Source organism: Micropterus salmoides, unplaced genomic scaffold, assembly GCF_014851395.1.
Source record: "Micropterus salmoides isolate LMB-PRFRI ecotype aquatic unplaced genomic scaffold, ASM1485139v1 Ms_hic_scaffold_3, whole genome shotgun sequence".
In the NCBI taxonomy this organism is placed as follows: Eukaryota; Metazoa; Chordata; class Actinopteri; order Centrarchiformes; family Centrarchidae; genus Micropterus; species Micropterus salmoides.
In genome coordinates this window covers 22,403,040-22,424,190 of record NW_024042261.1, presented here as the reverse complement: position 1 = coordinate 22,424,190, position 21,151 = coordinate 22,403,040, and the positions used below count along the sequence as shown (strand labels likewise).

The 21,151-nt window shown below is 39.2% G+C and overlaps 1 protein-coding gene across 1 annotated transcript; it reads right to left on the bottom strand.

Annotated features, from left to right (window-relative positions):
* Positions 1 to 371: 371 nt before the first annotated feature.
* si:ch211-235m3.5 (BICD family-like cargo adapter 1) lies at positions 372 to 19,595 on the bottom strand. The gene is made up of 10 exons (XM_038693515.1): positions 19,194 to 19,595; positions 17,197 to 17,412; positions 11,086 to 11,205; positions 8,457 to 8,603; positions 7,260 to 7,442; positions 5,309 to 5,461; positions 4,253 to 4,330; positions 3,456 to 3,568; positions 3,031 to 3,151; positions 372 to 1,355 (listed from the first exon to the last, which is right to left on the bottom strand). The coding sequence occupies exons 1-10, from the start codon at positions 19,434 to 19,436 to the stop codon at positions 1,107 to 1,109; spliced, it is 1,623 nt and encodes a 540-aa protein (XP_038549443.1). The 5' UTR covers positions 19,437 to 19,595; the 3' UTR covers positions 372 to 1,106.
* Positions 19,596 to 21,151: the final 1,556 nt, after the last annotated feature.

Here is a 21,151-nt window from a genome sequence, read left to right as displayed (position 1 = left end):
AATATCTCTATAAGAATGACTTAATTAATATATATATATATTTTTTTTTTTAATCACTTTTTCAAAAACATGCACACACTACCCATAGATATGCAATTTGGGGATGATGCTTGCCTTCTGGTTCCCAAACCAAGTCCCCACGGACTGAGATACTGCTGCCCAAGGTAGCCTCACTCATCATTAAGTGTTTCTTGTTGCTGGTGGAGCACTTAGCTTGTTCAGATGTGTTGTTAGCTGGCTGATTTTACCCTTTTCAGTTTATCATATTAACATCCTGAACACAAAAAGTCAAAAACACAAAAACCTGAGAGGATTATTTGATGTTTTATGGATTATCCTGCAATCATTACAGACGTGGTCAGTCAGACACATTAGGGTTTGTACTAAGCAGCTTTAATATTGAACACTGAGTCACATAATATACATACATGACTGACACATACCACACCAAGTCAATATTCAGAGAACATATTTGGTTTTACTAAAAACCAAAACAAACTTATAAAAATAACAGCTTTTTCAGTGTACATGAAAACATGCAGCGTTTCTTATACAATCAACATGTTTACATAGTTAGCTTTTGAGCAAAATGCATCTTCTCACCATCCAACTTGGTATGTAAAGACAAACTGCAATACGATTACAAATTAACTATTTGATCGTTTATTCCCTGACTGTACTCTTTAATCTGTAATCATCTGTAATTCAGTAATCTGAACAAATACTCTCTGCTGATCTACACTTCTCATGTATACCATATAAAGCCTCAGACATAAAGACATTCACAATAGTACGGATATTACAAAATAAGGCACGATATTTACAGTCTTAATCAAACCTTTCTAATGTAATTCTGTGAAAATGCTAGTGTTCCAGGTCGTCACAGTTTAGTTTTTAGGAAGGCTCAGCCTCTCAGTGAAATGTGTACAAGTAAGTGTCTGCTTGACAAGCCTTTGTCTGTAGTGGCTCTGTTGTTCATCACTGAATTAAAAGTGTCTTTATGGCTTCTTTTCACCGCGGGATGTACAGGATGTTGAACTCTGACCTATCCTCCTTGCACATCCTCTCCTCAGCTCTCAGGAGGAAGGTATAGCACTCACCATCCATCATTTGCCATACTGTGCCCCTTTCCCTCGTCTTAACCAGTCTCTCCAGGGGGACTGAGTTTTGTCCTGATCAGCGTCGGAACTCCAGTTTGGGGAGGGGGAGGAGGAGGAGCACTGGCTTGTCCAGGTTGAGGCCGTCCTGCTGGGCTTGCGGAAGAAGGACATGCCTTTGGTGGTGGACTTCTTCTGCGAAAGCTCCGACTGCTGCTGGGACCTGAGCTGCTGGTTGATGATGATCTGGATGTCGTCCTGAGGAGAGGTGGGGAGGAAGAGGAAATGAGCAGGAAGTCTGAGGAGCAGGGATTCAGTGTGGTGTCTCATGTTCCTCATATAATTAAAACTAACAAGTATTGTCTGTGTAGCCAAACCCTGATAAGCTGTATCTTGTTCCTCTGTACCATAGATCTCCACTATAAAAGACACGCCATTGAGATGGGTAACACGTTCCTTCATTACCATTATACTGGTGCTAGTTCACCAAATGTGTGTGAATCCTTTGGTAAAAATAGTCCTCATCAAATTAACTCCTGTTTAGATAACATTTCATAAAAACCACAGAGCCCAGCTATTTTAGAAAACTACTGACCCTTTTTAAAAATTGAAACTCAGAGCTGACAGCCACCGACAGGCTGCAGAAGTCGTAAAGGCTTGAGAGATAAATTAACGCATTGTTGGTTTGTATTTTCATGAGATTAATTAGACAATTTTAATTAGACAATGAGAACATTTTAAGAGAGTCTCATTAAGTAAACTTTATTTCTATAGCACCGTTCAAAACCAGATTTACACAAATTAAATACTACAAGAATTTCAGGTAATGGAAAAAGCTTTATAAAATGTAGCATATTCAGCTGATCTGACACAAAGGGGTGTTAGAGCTAACATAGCAGTTAAAAAGATAAATAAATAAATAAAAATAACAACAACAACAAAAATAATAATGTGGATTTGTTTAACATCATTTAGTTGCCCTACCAGATGTTAAAAAAGGTCAGAAATATGTAACTATAAACCATGGAGGGCTTTAAAAGAAATCATGGGACAGACGGAACACACCATATTATAGTATGATAGTGTGATTGTACTGCCTCCATGATCTACCCTGAACTGTTTTCATGAACTATTCTGCTCAGTGCATGTGATATGTACATGGCCTGTCAATATTCCTGTCCATTTCTGTATATTTAACAGTTTTTATTTCTGAACCCATCACTGCATTTGTGCGGCTTCCATCTGTAAATAAGAAATTTGTACACTGATGTTTGTGTGTCGTCACGTCTTTGACACATGCAGCACACACATATTTATATTTTGGATTAGAAATCCCAAAGGAATATTTTTCATTTTACAGATTATTTTTGACTGTCATCGAGGATAATTCAATATTATAATGACCATTTAATACATTTTAGTGAATGATTTTTGCCTTTAAGGAGCAAAAGGCCTACTTCAACAAACATGATTTCTCCAGCAAATGAGTCTGTGTTTTGGTTGAAATATTAGCTGCATTACATCCATGAAAACACGAGAGATCAGGCCCTCCAGCAGATGGCTAGGCTTGGCATAGTGACTCAGCAGCAGAAGGACTTGTAGACAGAGACACCTGCCGTTCAAATCCCCCCAACTGACATTGCTCAGAGATATAGCTGGGTCTGTGCCTGACCTCCCACTGAGGACACATCTCCTGTCTTGTCAAATTATCACTAAAATGGCAGACATCATGCCTCAAACAGTGATATTTCATCAGTTATGATGTAGATCTTAAAGGGGTGAATCAAATGTATTGATTAAGGGCTTGAGATGTACAGATTCAAAGGCAGTTAGACAGTGTGACAAAGAGACAGCATGAAAGATGAAGTGGTTCAGGATACAGAAGACTGGATGGGATGGACAAAAAAAAGTCTATAGAGAAAAGAGTCCCCACCTGCCAGGCCTCCAGTTCCTGTGACAGCTCCAGTTTACGTTGGATGGCTTCTAATAACTGGTTGTTCAGGGACATCATGTCATTTTTACTTCTCACCAACTCTGCCTCCATTAGATTTTTCCTGCCAAGAAGCAATGAAACCTCTTCAGTCACATCACAGTGATACATAAAAAATGCCATGTTCAAACTTACTTTGGCTGCAAGAGTAGCTTTCGATAAGAAAACAATGAATTACACCTCTATTCCCCTGACAGTAATTAATTGATTTCTTTCTTTAATATTCAACCCAAAATTTAAATAAAATTCAAGAATAGCTGTTCTTGTAAAATGCAAATGCAAATGGAAAAATGCTGTGAAACGGAAGTGAATATGATCAATATTATTATTTGTATTGACATTAATGAGGAAGAAAATTAGCTACTCACTTGGCTATGGCTTCATCCCGGTCTCTGATGGCCTGTTGGACGACTTCAGCCTGCTCCTGTACGCTCTGCAGCTTCTGCCTCAGCTCAGCATTTTCCTGCTGCAGCAGGACATTCTGGTGGAAGAATAAATTAACTGTGTTTAGACCGCTGGGGTAATACTTACTGTGTATATCTGTTGTCAAAAATAAAGACATTGTTGTTGCACTAAAGTGGTTTCTGGCTTCAAAGGACTATTAAATGTTCCAGTTAAAATGTCTATTTCATAACTTTTAATCTTTGGATTCATCTGTACCTTGTACCCTGTAAGAGGCAATTTGGGTTTGGAAAACTGAATTTTGTACTTAACAGTGTTGTTAGTGCTTAGAGGAGAAGAAAGATGTGTTGTACTAATGTGAAAATGACTGAAGTTGCAATTTATCACAAAAAATGTGATGATAAAATGAAGACATTTATTTTAATTTAATTTGGGAATAAACTAATTCAGATGTTGTACTTGACAAAACACTTGATTTAGGGCAAACATTTTGAAAAGCTATGGCAATGATTCAAAGTGAAAAATGTATGTATGTCTTTATGAGTTTAAAACAAAAGAAACCTTTGTAAATCATGCACTACATTAATTTTGCCACTTAAAGCAGGTAGCAAGGTGTAAGATTGAGGTGAAAAAGAATCAAAAAAGCTCCAGTAAAACAGGAGGTCAGTGAATGTGTGACACCAAGATGGATGACAGTGACAATAATAGGCCGCTATGTGCTCTGTCCCTCTCTGAAACAGGGGTTCGTTCATCACTGGGTTACCTGATCCCTCAGCTCCTGTGCTGCTCTCGGATTCCCACACTGATCACCTGTCCTGGCGACAAAAGCTTGATTCAGCTCCTGTGATGGAGACATTGACATAGAGATCAGATGACGGCCATTCATTTTACAGAGATTTACACCAGAAGCAATTTCTGTGGCGGTGTATTTTCATGATGCTCCGAGGGGGGAAGGGGATGGTGCAGGAATATTTCATTATTTAGTTACAGTCATAAACGCGTATTACTGGTCTGTATGGAATACAAACACCATCAGATACAACTGGACAATTGTATGCGCTCGCTTGTGGCAAACAAAGGCTCAGCGAAGCATAGAAGCTATCAACTGCAACAATTCATTGGCATCCATTGCACACAGTTCCTCCGGATGGTTCAGTGTGTTGACCTTATGGTGCCTCTAACAGCCACTAGGGGGTCTGTGAAGAAATTTACAAGTGTGGTGTGTGAGTAGGCTACTTTCTTGATCCATGACTTCACGAAGTGGGGTAGTTATTTCACTTTTAGTACAGTTGTCATTTTCTGGATTATTAAAAACCTACATTTCAATGGTGCAACAACAAGTGTGCTGCAATAGATGAATACAAAAAATAAATCTTTTTAAAAAGCATACAACTAATAAGTGTTGGGAAGTACATGTAAGTTAGTTACATAATTTAATTCCAAAATAAATGTAACTGTGTAATTAAATTAGTTACTTATAACATGCTACATGCTATTATGTCCCGATTTTTAATTCTACTTCTGATTTATTTATCATCCTTTTAGTAATATATTTTTAATTATATTACTTAATTTTAAGTTGATGTTTTTATTCCATGTACCTTCTACTTTTTTTTGTTATATTTCTTTTTTGCTCATTTCAATGTAAAGCACACTGAATTGCTTCTATGTACGAATTGTGCAATGTAAATAAACTTGCTTTCCTTTGCTTTACAGTGTAATATTCCTGTCCTCCTTTGATTTCAAGCAACAAGGTCAGCCTTTTGTTTCGCATTTTCTCTCTTGTGTCAGTTGTTTATTTTGCGCGAGTATCGCTCACCTGAGGGCTAGATGCCTGTGCCAGGGTTTGGGCCACTCCCTTCAACTCATGCAGCATGGCCTGCAGGTCCATGTCCTTTGAGCTCCCTGAGCCGCTCAGTTCCTGGGTCAGCGGGAGCAGTAACTGAAGGATGGAGCCCATTTCTTGCTTTATCTAAGCACAACAGCAAAGGAGGCATGTTGATTTATGTTATTTATGACTTTCACAGTGTCAATGTACTTATTAACTTTCGTTTAAAGTGCTGAGTTACTCTATAAAATAATTGGTCTAGCTTGAAGGTTGAAACTGTATATTTGTTAAAGGAGCTAATAATTTAGGTGTTTTATTGAAAAGTAACCCATTACTGTACACAGACACAGCTGTATACATTTGCTGAAAGCTATGAAACCAGGAAACCCTCCTACAATGTGACAAACAGGAAATGTTGTGAGTCACTGACAAGTACAGTTTTATGTCATTTTCCTGCTGGAACAAAACAATTACAGTAGACAACCAGAGTGAGAGAATTAGAGGACTTGGCTTCACTGTAAGTCAAACAAAACTTCTCTCCTATGACAAGCAATATCTAATATATCTTTGTGTGTCTTCACTTTAAAAATCAGGGACTTCACACCTTCCCCTCGTGTGTCCTTGCTTCCAACACAAGTCACACTGTCACGGAGAACTGTCTGTTCCTCTCTGCATCTGCAGAGAGTACTGTACTTTAGCTACAACAACAACTTACAGATAACGTTTCTCTGGTGCCGTTCTTGTGGTATCTCACGATACACGTCTTTCTAGAAAGACTTTGTTTAATATTCTTGTTTCCAGTCATCACGGGAAAACATTTTCACCTCAAAACTTACGGAATTCAGGACCAGTCCCAAAGTAAAGGATTCTGGTGTTTCTATCAGTTAACGTACAGTGCTTAGTTTTTTTTACAGCCTCTTTGTCACATAGTTAAGGCTGGCTGTGTTTGTTGTATTGTTCAAATAAAGTACTACTTACGCTTACTTTCATTTTGCATAATTAGTCTGAAACATTTACAGTAATTTACAGTAACTGTGTTTTGAGAACAAATGGAAACTATTTTCTACTCTTAGTTCTGCTAGGAGTGTTTGATCCTTTATCACTGTAACTCTATGTCGTGATATTGATATATAGGGCATTATGTTATGCGCAGCATTAATATATATTTTCTGGAAAAATCAATGGAGAAACATTTTAGGGACAACAGAAGACAGGAATGCCTGTTTTATGATTAATGTTTTATGTCATTATATCATCTTATGTTAACGTCTTATGTATACCCCACAGATATATATAAATAAAGCTGGTTCTTGGTTGAAACAGCATGTCCCTTAAAGAGTAGTCCACTGATTTAGCATTGCACTTGTGTAACACTGTCGCACTCAGATTGGACAATTTGGAGGGAAAAAAAGATCAAAATTGATGCAGAAGAACCAGGGATGTTGTATTTTTTATTCCATGTCAAAACCTGCCGCCTACATTATCATAATGCAACTTTACCACAGTCGGTCAGTTCAGTCGGCGATTCAGGTGCGTTATGCTAGTAGCGGCTAATGTAGCCTTGAGCTGCTAGCCTCAAGCAGAGATGGGGGGCAGGGACTACAGAGGTCTGGTATCTCACTTCTTTCTAACTAGATGAAGTTCCCCTAAATTTAATGTTAATTTTTTTGCCATAATTCTCAAATGAGCCTGACTGAATGATTCACAAGCTCATTACTACAATTCAAGCCTCCCAGCTACAACCTTTTTCTATCTAAGAACACAATTACTCATAAATCATGTATCCTTTTTTGGTGCTTGTGAAAGTTCTTAATGTTATACAAATGTATATTTGGCAGTTCTGCATCAGTCAAATCTTTCTCATGTTGTGGCTTAATGATTTAAAACACTGTAGTATGATTGTGCTTAAGAGTAATCTGCTCGAGTCCTGTGGCTTTAGTACCTCGTCTTTGCTGACTCCCAGCGCTGCCGTCTCCAAGCTGATCTCCAGCTCGGACAGCAGGGAGGCATCTCCGTGGCTCCTGGCTTCCTGCAGGGACACCTCCTCCTGAAGCTCTTCCACCTGGGCCTGTAGCTGCTGTGAGCGACTCCGTGCCGCTTCCACCTCCTGCCATGCCTCAGCTATCTGAAAACACAAGGTGGTGTGAGTACAAGTGTCTCCAGCCCTCTTGACATAATCCCAACTAAGTTTTTATTTGAAGTTATGAATTGTATTGGACCCCATTTGCTAACTGTTTTGAACAGCTTGCTGTCTACTGGTGTCCGTATTCCGGATTACTGCTTGTGTCCAACCAGTCCTAACAAAACCTGAGTTAGATTCTACCTTCATCCGATCTCTAAACTGTATTTTATTTTAAAGATTCTTGAAAAAAGTGTTTCTAAGAGGCTTCTTGCTGCTGTGGAAAACAACAGCATCTTTCGTCAGCATCACAGCACGGAGACAGCTCTTCTCAGAGTCACTAATGATCTTTTAATGAACTGTGACGCAGGCAGGTGCTCAATTATGGTGCTGCTCGACTTAAGTGCTGCCTTTGACACAAATGATCATGGCATTCTTTTAGACACACATGAAGATAGAGACAAAACCCCCAGGCACTGACGTCAGTCTGAGGTGAGCGACAACTACAACAATTGATAGAGATTGGGATAAAAAAACATTACGAATTCTCAGATTATACCGATTAAAAACAAAGAGAGATAGATTTAATCAGAAAAAAATGCTTTTACCCATGACCCTCAGATTATACTGATGATGATGAACAGAGATATAATGTTGGGTCCTTTTACCTATGAGCATGTGTGCTTTTTAAAAAGTTGTCATGAGACACAACTTCCCACTAGCCTTCAATTCAGAAATCCTGACATGCCAGATTCCAGCCTCCAGCCCAACATGAAACTAAATGAACACGAGTGGAATCCAGAATTGCGAGTGAATGTTACAATGACGGGGATGAGGTGATTGTTTAGCTATGCTTTCCACAAGCCAAGCCGAAACCCAGGCTGGGAGCAGAAAATCCCTTTTATTGAGGCTCTTTCATTCATACACAACTGACCGCACTGAGCTGTTTTGTGCTGTCTTTTCTGTGTTTGCCTGTCTGTGTGTGTTTCAGCACAAGCATGTAATGTTTTGTATATGTACCTGCTGGCTGTGCTGCTGCTTGAGTTGGTCATCCAGAGCCAGGCGTGCGTGTAAAGAGGCTAAACTTGCCCTCAGCGCTGTGTTTTCTTGACACACGCTCTCCAAACGCTCCTCCAGCCCCTGTTCCTTCTGGGTGAGACGCAACACCTGAAAAACAAAAAACACAAACACAGATCTTAAATATAATTGAAAAGTTCTGTCTTCTCGTATTAACTCCCCATGTGCCCTTGCATCACAGCCCACCAATCCACCAATGTTGTTATCTGTCAGCGTTTGGAGAGGTGCCGCAAAAATTTCTCTCTTTCTCTGAATTTAACTGTGAAAGTATAAAAATAAAGCACGTTTTTACATCATTTTATGTGGGAAGTATCCTTTGAAGAAATCTCTGAGTTTGTTAAGCCTGAGATAAGGAAAGCTCTGTTCCAGAAAGAGAGGTAGCTTATACTACCTAAACTGTTCGCAGACACGTTTTACATCAACAAACGAAACATATAAATCGCGGGAAGATGTGAATTATAATAAAATTATAATATACATAACGAGTATCTGTTACCCAGACATGATGACTTTAACGTGACTGCTTTTATGTTTAATCTGTCATCGATGTAAGGACAGATTACAGATGAATCTCTGGAGATCGTTTATTCATCCTCAGCACAGAATAGACTCTGTAGACATTAATCGAGTAAACTGTCAGGTTGTTGACAGTTGCAATGACAAATTTACCATAGGCTACATTACTGCACTAATTACTGTTTAAATGTTGTAATTAGTCTGATGGGACATTCCTATCATAGGCTAGTTGTTATGTTGGAGATGTTAATTAGGATCATTGTTGTCAGCTTAAATTACTTTTAAAATTGGTCCAAACATAGTATAAAAGTGAGTATTTGAATATTAGCTGCTTATAGTCATAATGTGTTTTGACAGTATTTCATTAAAAGCGAAATGAGCGAGATTTTTTAAATGTCTAAAAATGAACAGTTAGTTTGAACCTACACACATTTTCAATGGCAAATCACCAAAAGCATTATTACTGTGTCGGACTATGACTTTACAATCATAGGTCCATGACTAAACTATTTCTGTCTGTTTGATCCATCCTTCGGTCTTCAAGGCATTTTGTCCATCAGGTTACAGCTGAATAAATATACTTAAATTATTAAACACTGAATATAACATACAGTATACGATTCCAGCACTTTATCATTCATTAAGTAAATTCCAGTGTGATAAATGATGAATGAGCTACGCTCAATAAAATGTAAGTGTTAACTTTGACTCTTTTCTCCACTCTTGTTTTTAAAGATAAATGTCAAGTCCGTGTTGGCACGCATTCATATTTTTAGCACTGCAGGATTAAATTTTTTGCTCTATATGTACCGTAACCATGGCTGATGAGGCTTTTCTCATTCTACATGCAGGCGCTTAACTCAGAGTGAACATACTCAGTTGATTGAACTAATTCTGATCAGCTGTTCTGGCAAACTCAGAGTTTCCCATCTCAGTGTTGTTCTGTTGCCTCTTCTTCAATGTTTTACAGTAAGATTTTGTCTTGTGTTGCATTCTGTTCTTTATGTACTGGAAAGGTTATTTCTTTAAAACTTAAATAATAAAAACTCTCAGCCAAAAACTTTTCCTGTTTAAACAACACTGACACTGAACTAAAGTGAATGCAGCAAGCAAAGCTAGATGAACCCACTATTCCTTTTCATCACACCCCATCAATCCACCAATGATAGGCCTATCTGTCAAACTTTATTCACCGTCAGGGAAAAATCTGAAGAGTGGTTGCATAAACCATTTACCAGAATCTCCCCAGCTGTGTTTATTAAGAGACAGATCTCAGAGGAGGGCCCCCGTTTCAGAAAGCAGGTTTAGTGAACACTTGTTGTTAAGCCTGAGATGAGGGGAAGCTCTGGGTTTTCCATTCCAGAAAGAGAGGTAGCTTAAGCTCTGTGAACCTAACCTGCTAACTGACAGGTTTTCATCAACAAACCCTGCAGAGCCTGAAGCATCTGTCTGACACACCGTTTCATTTCCTCATTCATACAGTCGATATCAAAGCACATATGGAATGCATTCATTTGCAAAAGTTTACATTTTAAGAAACATATAAATCCTGGTTAGATATTAGTTATAATAAGTTATTAGTGTGTTACCCAATATTTAACGTGACATCTTTCAATGATGTAAGGACAGAGATCTCTGTACATCATGGGTTCATCCTCAGGACAAAAAAAAAAAAAAGATCTATAGCCTACAGGTCCTTTACAACACTGTGACTCTGTGGACATTAATTAAGGCAGCTGTCAGGTTGTCAATAGTTGGTGGATTTACGGTAGGCTACATTACTGCAGTAATTACTGTTTAAATGTTGTAATTGGTCTGATGTAACATTCCAATAATAATTGGTGATTTATATATAATATAATATAATATGATGAATTGTTATGCAGCTGAAAAACTGGTCTAAACATAGTTTAAAAGTGAAATTTTCAATATTTGCTGTTTATAGTCTTAGTATATAACATTCTTGTCGTTCTGTCTTAAGACTAGCAGCATTTTACTTGACCATCCTTTTAGCAGTTACATATAGAGTGTGCATGTATTGGTATTTGGTGGTTACCTGCTCCCTCATGGCACTGATCAGCTCCTCATCCTGTGGCCTGTTGTGGCTTCCTTTTTGTTGGAGCTCCTGCTTTAGAGCCTGCAGCTCACTGGACATGGCTCTCTCCACCTCCATCGCCTACACACCCACAGACACACACGCAAACACACATCAGAGAGAAAACACAGACACATGAGATTCACAAACGGAGTAAAAGAAAATAGACAGTAGAAGGGCAATAGAAAGTGCCCTGTTGAATTTGCAGGACAGCCCTCGTTGTTTAATTTTTCTTTTCAGCATGAGGAGGAGGTTACAGAGAGATATGAGCACAGAAAAGGTTCACTCAGCCAGAAATTAAAGTGTTTGTATCGGTCAACTAGAAACTCCAAAAACAAAGCTCGCCTGAGGCTCGAGCTCAGAGAATTGAGACCACAATCTTGAATCTAAAAATAACCAAATATATAGCAGGAGGTTTCTCTGAGGTAAAATCCTGTAATCTGGAACCAGATGAGAACCCGGTGGTTCCCAAGCTGGGGATCTAAAGATACAATCTGAGGGGTCACAAGAATATTAAAGAGGTAAGAAAGACAAAATGTTTGTTTTTTATTAACTTTTCTCTCATTCTTGCTTAAAATATAGAAATTGTCACCACTAACAGCCTCTAAAAATCCATCAGATAAAACTACTTATGAAAGAAAAATGTTTTTTTGTAACCTGTGATGAGGGGTCACGAGTAAATATTGGCTCATTTTAGGTACCCTATGAATTTTTTGATCACTAGTAGCGCTATGGAGCAAGCGGTTCCCTGTTTTTCTCCTTGTATCACATGCATATGCAAGAGTACACAGCAACACGAAGCACAATCCTGCAGATGGTTTCACGCTGATCGACAGCTAGCTAGCAAACATGGATATAAACAACGCAGGACTTTTTAAAAGTAAATAATTCAGTGTTTAATGAGGGAAGGAAATGCATTTACCATGTTTGTTAGGCCTCAAGGATACACACAACGCGTTTCGTACTTTGTTGACAAGAAAATTTCACAGGGCACCTTTAAGAAGTCACAAGCCAAAAAAGGCTGAAAACCACTTTAGTAAATAAACAAAAAACATTAAAAAAAAACAATTAACCAATCATTGACTAATAACATATTATTAAGTGATTAATAATGATTTCTCATCATCATGGTTCAACTCTGAAATTTCTCTGAAAATCAGCTACTTTGTCAAAAATTACCTCTGAAACACAAGATGACTTTGTAACAATAAAAACTAAAAACGCAGGAATCTTTGGAGCACTGCTGTGCTAGTTCTGAAGCCTCCCAAACCACCCACCCCACCCCCGTCCTGGTTGGGGACCTGCAGTTCCCCTTACTCAGCAGTTTGGCGGGCCCCTGTCAAGTCCCATCATTGCCACATAATACAAGATGAAAGGCCGGCCCCTGTGGCAGATGGAGCGGATGGCATCTTGGTCCTGTCTGTGACATCATCATGCCACATTAGACAACAATTTGGCGGAGGGTAAACTTGGACATCATGAGGGTAAAGCGGAGGGGATACCTTGTGTGTACGTGTTGGTAGGAGTGCACAGACTAAGTGAGGCAGGTGCGAGGGCTAGGTTTAGTGGGAAAAGTGTGTGTGTGAGACGAGAGTAAAGCAGGCACCAATGAACAAAAACAAAACATAGCATGTAGACACACTTTGGGGAGGAGATGGTGGGGGCTTGAAAGATGAACGTAGTCATTACTGTTGCCTTGTCTCGTCAACATGGGCCCCTAACTACAATAGAGGCAGCGACCCACTGAGAATCACCAACACGGGAGTAGAAGGAGGACGCTCCATTTGGTAGAGACACAAAGATGATATCCCCTCACATGGCCCCCCCCACCAAGCCTCAGGCCATCAACAATCCAAACTCTAAGGTATCTAACAGCTGACTACCCAAGCTACAGCCGAGCCCCTCAGGGGACACACAGAAAAGACGGCTTTCCCCTGGGATGATGGGATGTTTGGGTATGAGGGGCAACATCAAAAAAGCAAATTAAAGATTTATATCTCCCCCTGAAATATATTGGCATTCCCTTTATGCCTGAGCTGCGTGATGCTGGTAGAGAGAGCAGAGGTCATGGGGGCTCGCCTCTTTTCAGGCATCTACTTTTACAATAACGGAAATCCACAGTGAGGGATTTGTCACAGTGGTCCAATAACACACCGTGATCCACGGCCAGGGGAGGTGATCATGTAACACCGGGTAGAAAGCAGAAGGTGAAAAAGTCATGTGTATTTGGGATGGACAAAATATTTGGGCTCCATTTAGACTATGAAATGTCAAAAAAATAGCAGAGCTACAATAATAAGTCAATTAATCAATTAGTTAATTGACAGAAAATTTATCCGTCAACTATTCTGATGAGCAAATATTCCTTTATTGAGCAAAAACGGCAAATATTTGCAAGTTCCAGCTTTAACAAACCTGAGGATTTGAAGCTTTTTGGTGACACGTGAAAGTAAACTAAATATTAAAAAAACTTTTCAGATTTGTGTTGCTGGTTGGACAAAACAACATATTTGAAGACGTCACTATTGGGTTGTGGGAAATTATAACAGGCACTGTTTTCCGGCATTTTATTGACAAAATGATTAATCAAGTTCAGTCACAAGATCCCAGAGTCCAAGGTGACGTCTTCAAATGTCTTGTTTTTTTTCTGACAAAAAAAATCTAGAACTCATAGATACTCAGTTCATTCATCATGTTTCACCAAAAAAAAAAAAAAGCATACAATCACATTTCACATTTCTGAAACTGGAGCCTGCAAATTTCTGGAATGTTTGCTTAAAAAATGGCTATAATGAGCAATCGATTATCAAAATTGTTACTGATTATGTTCCCGTTGACCAGATTCTCAATCTACAGTTTCTAAAATGAGCATAAAGTTGATTCATCAAGTTTATCAATGTAGGATTTATTGCAGGACTGTTGTATCAGGCTGCATTAGTTTTAGCGAGGCGTACCTAATAAACTGGCTAAACTGAGTGTTTGTTCTCTCATGTCACACTTTTTTTTCATTTGGAAAGTCTAACTTTAAATATTCTTTTCTTACAGAACTGTGATAATGCTGATTAAATATTGACTGTGGGATACTGAATCAGAGTAGCTGGTGCAAACATAAATCATTGTAACCAAAACTGTGAATGACTGATGGCTCAACTTAATCTAACTTGACACAGGTCCAAACCAATGTCCTGAAGTTGTGTTATTGATAGCATAAGTTAAGAAACAACATTTCCAGCTTATCACCTAATAATCACACTCCCTTTCAAGTCGGGCACTTCTTATCCAGTAGATGTGTTTATATCCCAATTTCTAATTTACTGATGATGTTAAGCTGTAGAACATTTTCTTGCACAAGAGTCAAACTAAACCAGCGAAATGTCCTAACCTCTTTTTTCTTTTCCCTTCAGTGGAAACAATTTCATAACCTGCTGCCTCGTCATAATCAGAGATTATATATATTCCTCGCTAAATATTCACAGAGTCAAGTAATAAATTAACGAAGAGATGGGTCAGACAAAAGACAAACTCATGAGTGCTTCTCTTGAGTGTCCTCACATTGTGCTTCAGCTGCAGCAATGACAACATTGGTAATGTAAATAGAAGAAAAACACCCTGACGTCACTGATATTTTAACACCTTCTTTCCAGCAACTGTACAAACAGTCAGCGCTGAACCTTGTGATGATCTGGCACACGTCAACATTGTTTTTGTGCAGCCGCTTCCTCAAATGCACCAGGACGGAGAGCTGCAGCAAATCTTTCCTCTCTCACATCAGAGCTTTGCCGTTGCTGGTTAACATGATGAATTCTCTCTCTCTCTCTCTCTCAGGTTTGTGCGGTATGGTACGGCACCCTCCTCCAGATTCCTGTCATGCTCTGCTTACACTCTCACAAGTAGGATATAGAGTTTGAAGCTCATTGAAACCTGCTAGAGCTTCATTATAAGTAGAGTCACAATCCACAAGTCTCCAGATAGTGTACACAGAAATGATCTAAAGTCAATTTTTTGAGTATGAAAGACAGAGAGTCAAGAGACTACATTAGGATACAAATTAACTGTGTAAACTCACTCCAAAAACTCTACTAGAGCCAAGAGCTGAAACGATAAGTGGAATAATCGATCAGTTGATGGATAGAGATTATTTTGTTAATCAATTAATCATTTGTTGTCATAACGTCCTGGTGCCAAAATTGTCCTCTGATTCCAGGTTTGAATATTTGCTGATTTGACTTCAAAGACAGTAAACTGAATATCTTTGGGTTTTGTGCTGTTGGTCGGACAATTCCAGACGCATGAAAACGTCACCTTGGGTTCTGGGAACTTGTGACAAGCATTTTTCAATATGTTCTGCCATTTTATAAAACAAACAATCAATGGATTGATTAAGGAAATAATCAACAGATTAACTGACAATAAAATAATTCCTTTAATTCCTGGCCAACTGAAACCCGATGAGGGCGCACAGGACAAAAAGCTATGTTCCAATCATAGCTGTGGGAGTGCCTGTACAAACACACTTAATCACAGACATACAGACACACAGACACAACTCACCACAGCGGGCAACGGTGAAACCGAAGCAGCAGCACCCTTCACCACGTCTGGCAAAGACACATCAGACATGGAGCTTCTTCACTTTGCTCTGGCCTTTACAACCACACAGTGTCCAGAGTTACCCACGTCTGGTGCCACACAGCCAAACAAAACATTTTCTCCACTTCCTCCTCCTTGAACAGCCCCAAACCGAAATAACGGCTTTTATCTTAATTGACTTTTTCCTGAACTTCTAGGGAGTCTGATTACCTCGGCAAGTCCTTCAGCCTGGGTGCAGAGGGAGGAGAGACATTCACAGTTCCTTATTCTGTGGACTTTGACTCATGGGAGGGCGCACACGGTTGTTTGGATTCATTTTTAACTTTAAAAGAGCTCAAGGTTTGTTGTTCATTTTGCTGCTCTACTAAGCAAATCGGTCGTGTGTAACGCAACACGTCACGACTGTCATGTTTAGCAACACATTCCCTACTTCCAAAGGCTGGAAAAATACCCAAGGTTGTCCGGCTGTGTGATCCAATCAGCTCCTCCATGTTAACTGATAAGAGGCTGTAAAATATGTCATTGGTTTGATTTTTCTTCCCAGTGCACACGGTTTCCTTAGCATGGAAAGCTGTAGATCATCAAAATTTGACACATGAGTCAGCTTTATGTTACTTTGTCCATTATGTCATCTAAGCACTTAGTTAAAAGTTAACTTCATGTTACTAAAATAAACTGGTTTAATATTATGATGTTCTCACACAGGGCTGCAATGATAATGATTTTTTTTTTCATAATGATTAATCTACCAAAGGACTAATGGTTTGGTTAAATATCTTGTTTGATTCAACCAACAGTACCAAAACTGAAAGATATTCAGTTTACAACAATATAAAAGCAGAAGATCCTCACATCTGAGAAGCAGGAATCAGAGAATGTTTGGCATGTTTGGTCAGAAAGTGACTTAAACGATAAATCAGATTAACAAATATGCATGACTGGAAGGGAGTAAAATGTAAAACCAGCATCTTCCAGAGCTTCTCTAAACTTTCCTCCCTCTTTTTATAGTTCTGAAATCAAATCAGGGCATTAACTGTCACTCCCCTTCTTGTTTACATGTCTTTTCCATTCTGGCACAGATAATTTGACTGAAAGAGCTCAGACTTCCCAGCTACTGACTGACAAAGTCCGTACCTGTGTCGGGAAAACTTTCTTTTTTTATCAAAACTTTGCAAGTAGTTTGTCATGGCCTAGCTCTGAGTCTGTGAAACTGAGAGTCTGGCCTCCCTCTAGAGAAGATTAGACTGAGTCAGACTGATACCAGAGTCGTTTGAAAAGAACATTGAGTTTCAGAGTGTGGATTGGATGAAAGCCCATCTTATCTAGTATGACTCAGAAGACCTGAAGCTTTGGAGCCAGAACTCAGGTGTTTTTTTCACAGTGGCTCAGTTACTTTGGAGTCAAGCTCTATAGTTCCCCTCAGTTCACGTGATGCAGACATTAAAATTCACACACTGGCTGCTGTCCATGTGTGGGACTCACGGTGTTGAGCTGCTCCCTAAGTCGCTGAGAGTGCTCGCTGTGCTCCAGCTGGGCTCTACTCTTGTCCCTCTCTGCCTCGCTGAGGGCCTGTGTGAGCCGCTCCACCTGGGCGCTGAGCTCCCTCACATCCCTCTCCAGGTCCCCCACCTGGCTCTCCCACTGGGACTGGCAGCCCTCTAGCTTCAGTCGCAGATCATGCCTGCCCTGCTCCAGCTCCTACACAGGGTTGGAAAGATTCATCACAGTTATTTCAACATATAAGCGAATGTATGATCTGCATTGGTTTGAAACTATAACGCTTGGAAATTATCATTATCGGCAACAGGATGATTACAATGATAACATTTTATCTTCAAAGTGTGCCAGTGAGCTTCGTTCAGAGCTGCAAAGGATGATAGGAAATACATGATAGCTAGGATCTGACTGAAAATTGAGTATCTGGGCATGCACTGAGAATTTACAGCATTTATGAGAAATCTGTTTTTATATATTCCATTAGAGCTGAAACTTTTAGTCGATTAATCAATAGGTTGATAGACAAAAAAATATTTTGATAATTGATTAATAGTGCAAGTAATTTTTCAAGCAAAATGTCCCCAGTTTTATCTTCTCAAATGTTATGATTTTCTTATGCGATAGTAAAATATATATATTTTTATCTCCAGAAAAGCAATGTTAAGACCCTACCTTCAGCTTTAGGAATTTGGGCGTAAATCCCCATTTTCTGACATTTTATAGACCAAATGATTAATTGACAAAGTAATCATCAGATTCATCGATAATATAATCATTAGCTGCAGCCTTATATTCCATACGAGTACTATTTATCATCTGTTTCTAGGCAGATAAGTCCAAGCCACATCTTTATTGCACTTTGTAAAGTACTTGTCATATTAACACCATGCCTATGGTTTGCCCCAACTCTGTATTTTAAGTCGTGGTCACAACTGATAAAGATTAAAGACCGCAGCAGTTAACCTGAGAAAAGCCATGAGGCCATTATTTAGGCTGTCCTTACAGCTCAGGTGTGTGATGCTTCTGCAGCTTCACAACAAAGACATTTAGAAAATGTGGAGAATCATCACAAAGTCAATTCAAGTGTGGGTGCGTTGAGGGCATCTGTGGGCCTTGCTGCTGACTGTAACTGCTGTTATCTGCTTGTGTAGAGGCAGAAGTTAACTGCTGAGGTCTCATTAAGGAGTTAGTATCTTTCACAACTAGTGAAGATGCCTGAGAAAGATTTCAGCACAGATGTGTCTCTTAAGATGGAAATACTGCTGTGGTCACTGGAACAGCACAACAGAGAGAGAGAGGACAATAGAATAAAGAGGCATGAAACTGAAAGTTCAGTAAAGTAAACAATTTGAAGTGGAACCAACTTTTCTGCCAGTTTACACTAAATGACAGCTGCTTTAATGATGAGCATGTAAATTCCTCTATACATTTACACTAGATTTCCTTTGAATATCTAATATATTGAGATTGATATTGGATTATATTGGATGATGTAAGGTCTTTTGTATTATTCACATGGTTTCTCACCACATCCATCTGTATTTTCTCCATCATTTTGTCATATATTGCATATATTTGGACATATAACAATAAAGAAACTGCGAAGCTGGTGTATCTGTATCCGAATAAATGGTTGGTACAATTTGTGATACCTATATTCTTGAAGAAAAAAATAGAAATTTTCTTGTAATACTCCAAGATATATGTGGAGGATATTAGTCTACTGGATTCAGTTTGTTCCCAAAGTTGCTCTACAACACAGTAAAGACGCATATTTTGACGCATTATTATTGAGTGTAACGTTAGACTATATCCTTTATTCTCCTCATGCAGGAAACTTCACTTCATTTTCACCACGCAACATTAACAGTGACCACGTCGTCAATTCTTTCTAAACCACACATTTCATAACCTCTCATCATACACCACTAATTTGAGCTATATCACTGCTCCGCACCGTAATAAAAGCAGATTAGTCTTACCTCCAGTTTGTCTGCGTATTGTTCATGAAGTTTGTCGCTGTGATCTTTCAACTGACGGTTTTCCAGGAGCAATGCGTTTCCCAGCTGGGCTGCCAAAATAACCTCTTCCTCCTTTTGTTTCAAAGCAGCCAGAAGTTCAATGGGGTCTTGATAATCTGTTATTTCCTCCGCTCCGTAGTCGAAGTAGAAGTCCTCCAGGTCCATTTTCTTAGACTTGAAGCTCCATTCATCCAGACGATCCATAACCGAGGGTTAAATTCAAAAGCGCGCTAAATAAATGTTGTTCTTGTTTTTCGCTGAAATAGTCGCATAAATGTGTGGATACTTCGTCCATCCATGACACCTCACAGCTTTCTGTTTGGATAAAGCTGAAGGTTTGAGCTCTACAGTGAAAGTAGGCTGTTCCGTCTGTCAGCCGCAGATGACTGTCTGTCCGTCTGCAGGGGGAGTTGCCTTGAGTCACCTGAGCAACTGTTACCAACCCACTGACAACACCTGTCCTTACATTATAGTGGAAAATTACACAGAGTGAACACCAAGCACAGAAACTCCTGCATGAAGTGATCAAATGCAATGAACGCTAATTTACTCAAGATGTTTAAGTTATAACATAAAAATAAAGTACAATTAGAGGTTTCACTGACTATTTACTTTATTACTGATGTGTTAGATTGCATATTTGCTTTTAATTGTCTTTAAACTAGATGAGCATGAAAATCTATCATTTCCACTCTGATACAACTGCTTATCCTTATCTTTATGGATCTTACATCTCTCTCTCACTTCGTTTATCTAGCTGTGCAAAACAAATCCATGTATCATCAGTTCCACACCACACAAGCTTATATCTTGTCTTGTTATGAAGCAGCTCAGTTTACATAATATATCATCTTGGTTTTACTGTTGCTGGTTCAAATGTGCCCTGACTATTTACATTACATTACATTTACTCATATAGCTGTATGGCATTCTCTATGAACTTCTTAAAAAACAAAGTGTGAGAGATTCTATTTGATTATAACATTTCATCACAATATTAGAGTTTTATATAATTTTTTGCATCAATTTAATTAAGTACTTGGATCTATCAGTATTTCATATGCTGGATTAACCAAACAAAGACACTCTGTCTGGTTATTTTTTCTAAATGGATTTTCCAATATATAATAATATATCGATTTTTGTGTAACACATTTTCATATACCTTGATAGAGAATTTAAATTTCTACTCAACCCTTCATTTTACAAAACACTCCAATAAAACTTGTCTATCCCAACACTGCACTGTTTTGTATGCAGCCCCAAAGGGGACATTGGGAGGGGATCACATTTCACCTGCCCAACACAAAGTATCTGGTGCACATGAGGAAGTGTCTGGTGTGCACAAGGAAATATGCGGTGCCACAGGATATTTTACCATGAGCACAAGATAATTTATTGTGCACACCCATGTCCCCTTGGGGGTGCCATAGTTTTGCACATTTAATCAAAAAACTATTTGGATGCCCAACATATATTTTAAAGAAAGATACTGATATGATATTTATATGATAATTTGAAGTGTTGCAGTAATAATTCCTTACAGGAGACCACTGTTTCAGTCATCTGTCCACCCAACAAGTCCACCGTACATGATCAGGACTGCTGGGCTGAGGGGAGTGTCTGCCTGTTTGTCTGGCCGCTTGCCAGAGTTCAAAGTTCAGCCCCCCACAAGGTTTCATGTAAAGGGGGGGGGGGGGGGGGGGGGGCAGTGTCAGAAGAATAAAAGATGAAGCATCCTGACGCATGGCGAGGCTTTTGTTCTCAGGCTTCTGTACATATGGCAGGAGGGTCGAAGCAAACGTTGGAAGATCAGCCTTGATGTCCACTGTGGATGTCTTCATTGTTCCTGTTCAGTTTATAGGCAGCGGACGGAGGGGTTTGTGCCGTAAGTGTGACGAACATACCGCCTGTAGTGA

Bases quoted from the DNA above. Each gene is read 5' to 3' on its own strand.
- si:ch211-235m3.5 (XM_038693515.1), bottom strand. From the start codon at position 19,436: ATGGATCGTCTGGATGAATGGAGCTTCAAGTCTAAGAAAATGGACCTG. The intron at 17,413-19,193 runs GTAAGACTAATC...AACCCTGTGTAG, and splicing joins AATACGCAGACAAACTGGAG to GAGCTGGAGCAGGGCAGGCA. The intron at 1,356-3,030 runs GTGGGGACTCTT...ACCTCTCCTCAG, and splicing joins AGGAACTGGAGGCCTGGCAG to GACGACATCCAGATCATCAT.